This window comes from Nycticebus coucang, chromosome 3 (genome assembly GCF_027406575.1).
Source record: "Nycticebus coucang isolate mNycCou1 chromosome 3, mNycCou1.pri, whole genome shotgun sequence".
Taxonomy (NCBI): domain Eukaryota; kingdom Metazoa; phylum Chordata; class Mammalia; order Primates; family Lorisidae; genus Nycticebus; species Nycticebus coucang.
In genome coordinates, this window is record NC_069782.1 from 66,360,126 (window position 1) to 66,369,361 (window position 9,236).

Sequence of the window (9,236 nt, forward strand, 5' to 3'; positions counted from 1 at the left end):
GGTCACACAGTACAGGTTCACCCCCATGTTGCCCACTGGGCTGGGAGGAGGTGTGGGAACCCAACAGGTTTGGGTTTACTTTTTTCTGTCCTGCTGTGAGTTTACAGAGAGCCACCTCCCAGGGTGCTCAGGTGGGGGCAAGTGGTTAAAAGCAGGTCCAGACTCCACTCACCAGACAGCAGGGTCAACTGCCCAGGACCCTGAGCCTAGTCCCAGACTGACAGATAGACAGACGTGCAGATAAGCAGATGTTTCTTGGCCGGTTAGCTACTCTCCTTAGCCTGCTTAGTGGGGTCCCACTGCTCACAGGCTCAGGGATGCCTGGACCCCAGCCCTGGGCTGCAGCCAATCAGACCTGGGCTCTGGAACCCCTGGTGCCAGCTCCTGCCCTTGGTAGCTGGAAGACCTTCTTGGGCCTGCAGAAAACCAGGCGGCAGCAGATAGGTAGCCTGAAACCTAGGCAGGAAGTGGCCACTGCTGTGTCTCTGCCACTGGACCCAAAGGAATTGACCCAGGAGATGTGTAAGGCTGTGCCCTTTATTCAGGTGAGTGGGTGGGGTATGGGAAGAAGGAGAGGGCTGGGTCTCAGTGTTGGCAGAGTACAGACTATGTCTGCTGAAAGATGTGAGTTCATGTTCTGTATCCTCTGCCTCTGAGCCTGTTTCCTCCTTTGTAAAATAGGGCATAAGCTTCTTCCACCTGGGTGGGTGCAGTTGCCTCCATCCTAGTATTCTGGCTTCTGCCATCACCACCCTCCCTCCCCAAGCTTATTTTTTCCATTCAGCAGACTGAAGACGCTTGCGAACACTTGAGTTGGGCACATTCCTCCTCCCCTCAGAATCCTCCATGTCTCCCACCTCACTCAGAATAAAAGCCCAAGTCCTCCTCACAGCCCATAAGGTCAGGTCCTGCACTCTCAGACCCTATTATCTCCCTGATTTCACCTCCTTCCCCCTCTTCCTCATTTACTTCACTCCCAACATACCAGCCTCCTTCATTTTCCTCAGGTCAACTTTCTATCCACGCCAGGACCCTTGCACTGGCTGTGACCTATGCCTGAAGTGCTATTCTTCCAGGCAGACAGCCTATGGCCCTTTCTCTCACCTCTTTCAGATTTTTACTAAAGCATCATTTGTTTTAAAATGTCAGAGGTGGGGCGGCACCTATGGCTCAAGGAGTAGGGTGCCAGCCCCATATGCCAGAGGTTGCGGGTTCAAACCCAGCCCCAGCCAAAAACTGCAAAAAAAAAAAAAAAAATGCCAGAGGTGGTGGTTCATGCTCCTAATCCCCAGCACTCCGGGAAGCCGGAGGATTGCTTGAGTTCAGGAGTCTGAGATCAGCCTAAGCAAGAGTGAGACCCATCTCTACTAAAAATAGAAAAAGTACAGCTGGACAGGGTGGCTCACGACAATAATCTTAGCAGTCTGGGAGACTGAGGTAGGTGGATTGCTTGAACTCAGGAGTTCGAGACCAGCCCGAGCAAGAGTGAGACCCTGACTCTACTAAAAATGAAAAAAAAAAAAAGAAAAAACTGAGGCAAGAGGATCGCTTGAGCCCAAGAGTTTGAGGTTGCTATGAGCTATGATGCCACGGCACTGTACCAAGGGTGACAAAGTGAGATTCTGTCTCAAAAAAATAAATTAATAAAAATAAAAATAGAAAAAGTAGTTAGGCCTGGTGGTGCACGCCTGAGGCAGGAGGATCTCTTGAGCCCAGGAGTTTGAGATTACAGTGAACTATGATGATGCCACCACACTCTAGCCCAGGTAATAAAGTGAGACCTTATCTCTAAAAAGAAAAAAAGGTAGCACCTCCACCTGGTTCCACTTTCCCCAGTTATTTCTTTCCATAACACACATCATCTGCCTAACATAGTATGAAATTCATTTGGTAATTGTGTTTGTTATCTGTCTACTTCACTAGAATGTCTGCTGCATGGAAGCGGGGATTCTTATATTGTTCACTGCTGTATCCCTGTTCCCAGGAGCGAGAGCAGAGCCAGGCACACAGTGGATGCTCAGTGTTTGTTGGATTAATGAATAACAATAGTACCTTCCTCCTAAGGCAGTGGTTCTCAACCTTCCTAATGCCACGACCCTTTAATACAGTTCCTCATGTTGTGGTGACCCCAACCATAAAATTATTTTCGTTGCTACTTCATAACTCTAATTTTGCTACAGTTATGAATCGTAATGTAAATATTTGATATGCAGGATGGTCTTAGGCGACTCCTGTGAAAGGGTTGTTTGCCCCCCAAAGGAGTCGTGACCCACAGGTTGAGAACTGCTGTCCTAAGGGCTGTTGGCAGCCACAATGAGATGGGTATTTGGAGGGTCTCGCAGCTGCACTCAGTCCATGCTCCATAAGGGCCTTGGGAATTAATGCCATATGCTGGCAAAGGGCCAGGCTTTGGAGCCAGGCGTATCTGAGTTTAAATCCGGCCTTAATTGGTGATTTTGGGTGAGTGAGGGTGAGTAGCTCTCCTTCTCTGGGTCTCAAAACAGATTAATAATACTGGAAGATTCATGTAAAGTGCTTGAGACCATGCTCAACAGGGCCAGGGCATCAGTTCTCTAGACCCCTTCGCTTGTTATTTGCTCAACAAACCTTCACTGAATCTAGTTTTGTTTGTGTTTGTGTATTGTAGAGACAGCGTCTTGCTCTGCCACCCAGGCTAGAGTGCAGTGGTGTGATCATTGTTGGAGGTCCAGCAGCCTCCAACTCCTGGACTCAAGGGGTCCTCCACCTCAGCCTTCCAGGTAGCTGGTACTATAGGCACTTGCTACCACACCCGGCTAATTTTAAATATATATATTTCCGGCTCAGCACCCGTAGCACAGTGGTTACGGTGCCAGCCACATACACTGAGGCTGGAGGGTTTGGACCCGGCCCAGGCCAACTAAACAACTACAACAAAAAAATAGCTGGGTGCTGCGGTGGGCACCTGTAGTCCCAGCTACTTGGGAGGCTGAGGCAAGAGAACCACTTAAGCCCAAGAGTTGGAGGTTGCTGTGAGCTGTGAAGCCATCGCACTCTACCGAGGGTGACATAGTGAGACTCTCTCTCAAAAAAAAAAAAAAAATATATATATATATATGTATATTCCCCAGGCTGGTTTCAAACTCCTTATGCCTAAAGGGACCCTCTAGCCTCAGGCCTTCCAAAATGCTGAGATTACAGGCCTGAGCCACTACCTAGATAGAGATAACATTTATTGAGCACCAACTATGCACCAAGCAATGGACTGAGAGCTTTCTGTTTAATTCTTTCCGACTCCTATCATGCTGCTGTCTCTCAGTCCTAGGGATGGTAGTGGCTTCCTGTTGGTGCCAATCCTCAGGCAAATTCCCTGAGTTTATCCTCTGTGTTGAAAGGTCTAGAGTTATTTCCTTTTCCTAGTTGAACTTCAGTGATTTCACAGATGAGAAAACAAAAGTCAGAGAGGTTGAGTAATTTGCCCCAGTCCACACAGCCAGGATATGGAAGTCACGATTTGAACCCAAGCAGTCTAGCTCCAGCATCCTTGCCTGTTTCGGTAGGGTGGATGGAAGTGGGCAGGCAATTCTTCTCAACATTCTGGCCCCAGACTCCACTGCCCTGATCTGTCTCCCTTTCTCTGGCCACAGGTTGTTTCCCGACCTGGCTGCACAGCCACCCACCTCCGCAATCACCTCTGCTTTGGCCGCTGTTCCTCCCTCTACATCCCCAGCTCAGATGCTACCCCGATAGTCCTTTGCAACAGCTGTGTGCCCTCTCGAAAGCGCTGGGCATCCACGGCCCTGTGGTGTCATGCCGGCAGCCCAGCCACCCGTTGGCGGGTGAAGATATCCACCATGCTGATTGAAGGGTGTCAGTGCAGTCCAAAGGCATGAGTTGTGCATCACAGATGGGCACCCAGAGACATGCACCTTGGAGAGATGGTGAGAGGCAGACTAACAAAGACGCCAACCTGGATTGTGTTCACTGGGTCAAGAGACCAGGGATGATGGCTCAGTGCCCCTACCACGGTGTTTGCGGTGCCAGCCATATACACCGAGGGTAGCAGGTTCGAACCTGACCTGGGCCAACTAAACAACTGCAATAAAAAAAAAAAAAAAAGAGGGGCGGCGCCTGTGGCTCAGTCGGTAGGGCGCCGGCCCCATATACCAAGGGTGGCAGGTTCAAACCCGGCCCCGGCCGAACTGCAACCAAAAAATAGCCGGGCGTTGTGGCGGGCGCCTGTAGTCCCAGCTACTCGGGAGGCTGAGGCAGGAGAATCGCTTAAGCCCGGGAGTTGGAGGTTGCTGTGAGCTGTGTGAGGCCATGGCACTCTACCAAGGGCCATAAAGTGAGACTCTGTCTCTACAAAAAAAAAAAAAAAGAGAGAGACCAAGTATGCAGGGATAAGAGCACACTAGACACTGCCCTGGTTATGGGGTGAGTGGTTACATACTCACTTAATAGTAACTCACTGTTAGCCAGGCCCTGTGCTAAGCATTTGATAGGCACTAACTTGTGTAATGTTCACAGCATCCTAAGGAGATAGCAGATAACATCACTTTTTTTTTGTTGTTGAGACAGAGTTTCACTATGTCACCCTCAGTAAAGTGCTGTGGTGTCACAGCTCACAGCAACCTCAAACTCTTGGCTTAAGTGGTTCTCTTGCCTCAGCCTCTCAAGTAACTGGGACTACAGGTGCCTGCCACAATGCCCAGCTATTTTTTTGTTGCAGTTGTCTTTGTTGTTTTCAGTGAGCTGGGTTCGAACCCGCCAGGCTCTGTGTATGTGGCCGGCACCCTAACCACTGAGCATAGGCGCCCAGCCAACATCACCTTATTTTACAGATGAGGATACTGAGGCCCAGAGGGGCAGAGTTACTCAGTGTCACACAACAATAAGTGGCCCTGCCAAGGATTGGAATCCACGGCAGTGTATTACCCACTCTTAACTTCTAGGCTGAAGTGTCTCTCACAGAATGAATCAACGAGACATTCTCAGCCACAGAGAGGACAGATGGACCTACCCAGACCAGGAGGCACAGCAATAACCCCATCCTAGGGACACCAAAAACCCAAAGCAGGCTAGCAGACGCAGCTGCTGGGGAAATCCTGGGGTCACCAACACAGAGGCAGGACCCATGTGTTCTCAGCTGCCTCTTGCCTTGACTATGGCTGCTGTCACATTCTTGTCCCACCCATCTGAGTCTTCCCACTGCCCTGTACCCCACATGGCATTCCACAGGAATCATGTTGGCTCTACTCAACTCTGTGTGTGTTTGTTCCTCCAACTGGGGTTCTCTGTATGTGGGTGGCCCCATGATGGGGTGTGGAGGCACAGGGGGCTCCCTCCCTAGCTGGGGTGCAGGGTTTGTGGCAGGCGAGGGCAGCCTGGCTTTGGGCGGCTGGAACCAGGGCCCTGGCAGATGGGCCTGTCTGGCACAGACACAGGGACATGTGGCGCTGTCAGTGTTGCCTCCAAATGCCCCCTGGAGTGTGGGCTGGGGCCGTGACTGGGCCCTTCTCGGTCCTCTTCCTGTTTCAGGAAGGAAGGCCCCAGGTGAGGGGAGCTGGAGGGACCTGAGGAAACAGATGGCCCAGCAGGGTGTGGGAGCCTGAGACCTCTGACCCTGAGGACCGGCACCAGGGGATGGGAACAGGCCAGGCGGGCAGCTCCCAAGCCCCTGCTCAAAGGCCCTGGAGGGGATGGTCACAGGACCCTGGGGGTATGTGCCCACTTCCTCCTCCTTCCAGGGTTCTGTGCTAAACCCCAGGCAGCGTCCGAGAGGGCAGCTCAGCCCTGGCACCATGGGCACCCCTCCTCTCTGGCAGGCATGAGGCGTCTGCCTCCTCCACCCTCAGCTGTGCCCACCTCCTGCCAGCCAGGGGAGCCAGCTGGGAACCTTAATGCCAGGGGGGCCCCTGGAGTCCCTGCCCCCTCCTGGGCAGTGCCAGCCCACCCCCACCCCCAGGCCCAGTAATGGGTGGGTAATGAGTGCTGGGGGAGCAGGGGAGGGGCGAGGGATGCAGGTGCCACGGGCGCTGGCACGGGGGCCGCTAATCAGGTTTGCCAACGCCATCTGTCACGGCGCGAGCATCTGGGGCTCAAGGTGACCCTGTCACCCTCAGTTACAATTATGAGTTTGGCATCTGTATTAAAGCCTGCCAGCCGGCCAGGAGGGGGAGAACTGGGGTGGGCAAGGGGGTGCACGGTGAGTTCTGTCCCTGGGGTCCTGTTCCCAGAGGCTGTATGGCTGCCAATGCATGGGGCTTCTCCATGCTTAGGGGAGTATTTGTGTGTACACTCATCTCAGTCTTCACTGTTCTGTGTGTCTGGGTGCAGGGCTGGAAGTTGTGGGGTTTTTTTGTGTCCCTGTGTGGTGTTTGTGGGTCTCAAAGTTTGGTGGGACAGCTGGGGTTGGAGCTCTGAGATTATGTGGGTACACAGATGTGTATCTGCATGCTGGGAGAGGATCGTATGGTGGTGTGTCTTTGGGTGATAGTGCATGGGTATGTGTGTGTGTGTGTGACCCTGTGTAATTGTGTATATATATCTGAGGGCAAGTGATGCTGTACAAGCTGTGTGTCTGGGGCGGATGAGTTTCTGCTTAGGGTCCTTTTGGAATGTCTGTGTCTTTTTTTTCTTTTTTTTTTTTTTGAGACAGATTCTCAAGCCATCACCTGGGTAGAGGGCCATGGCATCGTAGCTCACATAAACTTCCAACTCTTGGGCTCAAGCGATTCTCTTGCCTCAGTTTTTCTATTTTTAGTAGAGACGGGGTCTCGCTCTGTCTCAGGCTGGTCTCGAACTCCTGAGTTCAAGCAATCCACCTGACTCAGCCTCCCAGAGTGCTAGGATTACAGGCGTGAGCCACCGAGCCTTGCCATGTATCTGTGTCTCTGTGTGTGTGTGTAAACACACAGAGGTAGCTGGGAAGGGACAGACAGAAGTTGGGTGAAGCGGGTGGTGCCTGTGGCTAAAAGGAGTAGGGTGCCAGCCCCAAATGCTGGAGGTGGCGGGTTCAAACCCAGCCCTGGCCAAAAACTACAAAAAAAAAAAAAAGATGAAGTTGGGTGAAGCTTGGTCACTGCCAAGCTTCTCTCCTGTCCCTCGGATTTGTCCCTGTCCTCACTGACCCTTGCTGCCAGGTTCTGTTCTGGAGGTCTCTGAGGAAGGCCCAGGGCTCTGGGTTTTGAAGGGTTGCCTCTGGATTCTAAGTTCTGAGTTCTTGGAACTGGATTATGGACCCAGATTCTAGTTCTGAGTAATAGGATCTAGGTTTTTTCCTTGTTTTGTTTGTTTGGTTTTGTTGTTGTTGAGATAGAGCTCTACCCTATGCCCTGAGCAGAGTTCAGTGAGGTCATAGCTGACTACAACCTCAGATTTGGGGTGTGGGCATCTTGCTGTCTCAGCCTCCTGAAGTTGCTGGAATTATGCTCATCACAATGCCCAGCTGGGTTTTTCATTTTTTTCATGAGTTGAGGTCCCACTCTTTTTTTTTTTTTTTGCAATTTCTGGCTGGGGCTGGGGTTGAACCCGCTACTTACGGCATGTGGGGCTGGCGCCCTACCCCTTTGAGCCACAGGTGCCACCCGGGGTCCCACTCTTGCTCAGACAAGTCTCAAACTCCAGAGCTCAAGCAATCCTCCCGCCTCAGCCCCCCCATGGTGCTGGGATTATAGGCATGAGCCACTGAGCCTGGCAGGATCTAGGTGTTTTTTTTTTTTGAGACAGAGCCTCAAGCTGTCGCCCTGGGTAGAGTGCTATGGCATCACAGCTCACAGCAACCTCCAACTCCTGGGCTCAAGCAATTCTCCTGCTTCTGCCTCCCAAGTAGCTGGGATTACAGGCGCCTGCCACAATGCCCAGCTATTTTTTGGTTGCAGACATTATTGTTGTTTGGAGGGCCTGGGCTGGATTTGAACCCGCCAGCTCAGGTGTATGTGGCTGGTGCCTTAGCCGCTTGAGCCACAGGCACTGAGCCAGGATCTAGGGTTTTTGATTCTGGATTCTGGAATATGGGTTATGGGGTCTGGAGTTTGGGTCCTTGGATCTGAATTTTAGATTCTGGGCTCTGAATTCTTGTATCTGGATTTTAGAGGTTGGTATCATTGGAATCTAGATTTTGATCCTAGATTCTGGGATTTGGATTACAGATTCTGAATTCTGGGTGTGAGTTCCCACTTCTGGATTCCAGTTTCCAGGCTCAGATTGGGCTGTGGTCTCTGTCCCACTAGCTTCTTTCCTGCTCTGAAACTGGGCCACCTGTCATTCCCCAACGCATGCATGCAGAGACCCCAAATGGCCACGAGGGGCCACCCTTGGACTAGGTTTGGTCCTGGGTGCCCTAGACAAGGAGTTAGGGAACCATTTGGCCCAGTCCGACCCAACCCTTTGAAGGGGACAATGGGTGGGGCTTCACCCATCTCATTTTTCATCCCAATTTCTGCTGTCTGTCAGCCTAATGCTCTCACAGAGCCCTGAAAAGGACTGTGGGACAAGGCACCTGCCCAGTGTGTCAGAAACAGGGTTGAAGGTGCATGTGTCTATGATGGTGTCAGTATGTGTTTGAAAATGTGCTCAGGTGCAAGAGTGCGGGTGCCGCGTACATCTAGGGTGGCCACATATGGCAGCACGCTGGAGCAATGTGATCCTGTGTGATGGTGTGTGGCCACAGCTGATTGTGACTAGGTTCTCTTGAGACAGTGCACCTGTGGGGCAGTGTGGCATCACTGTAGTGTGGGATAAGAGTCCCTGTCTGAGTCCCTCTCATATGCATGTGTTGGTGTCCACAGTTGGATCACTGGGTAGCTATGGATGTATCCATAGTTGTGAATGCCCATATGGGTGAGCTGTCACTGTTTCTCCCATGAGGGTGTGAGTCTCTGGTTGAAGGTGTCCTTCACCCAGGCTCTCTGTGGCAGGTGTGTGAAGATGTCTAGGAAAGGACAGACACAGTGCTTATGTGTGTAATCCTAGCACTTTGGGAGGCCAAGGCAGGAGGATCACTTGAGGCCAGAAGTTCAAGACCAGCCTGAGCAAGAGGAAGACCCCATCTCCAAATAAATAAATAAATAAATAAATCTTAGCTGGGTATGGTGGAATATGCCTGTAGTCCTAGCTACTCAGGAGGCTGAGGCAAGAGGATCGCTTGAGCCCAGGAGTTGGAGGCTGCAGTGAGCTGTAAGGAAGCCACTGCACTCTAACCTGGGTGACAGAGTGAGACCTTTTCTCAAAAAAAAAAAAAAAATTGTGTAGGA

The 9,236-nt window shown here is 51.6% G+C and overlaps 1 protein-coding gene across 1 annotated transcript; it reads left to right on the plus strand.

Moving 5' to 3' along the window:
* The first annotated feature begins 248 nt into the window (after positions 1 to 248).
* Positions 249 to 3,872, plus strand: DAND5 (DAN domain BMP antagonist family member 5). Its single transcript, XM_053585082.1, has 2 exons — positions 249 to 545; positions 3,627 to 3,872. Exons 1-2 carry the CDS (start codon positions 249 to 251, stop codon positions 3,870 to 3,872), a joined length of 543 nt encoding a protein of 180 aa, XP_053441057.1.
* The last annotated feature ends 5,364 nt before the right edge of the window (positions 3,873 to 9,236 follow it).

Excerpts from the sequence above, each read along its gene's own strand:
- DAND5 (XM_053585082.1), top strand. The coding sequence starts at position 249 with ATGTTTCTTGGCCGGTTAGCTACTCTCCTTAGCCTGCTTAGTGGGGTC. Across the intron at positions 546-3,626 it reads AGGCTGTGCCCTTTATTCAG|GTTGTTTCCCGACCTGGCTG; the intron begins GTGAGTGGGTGG and ends CTCTGGCCACAG.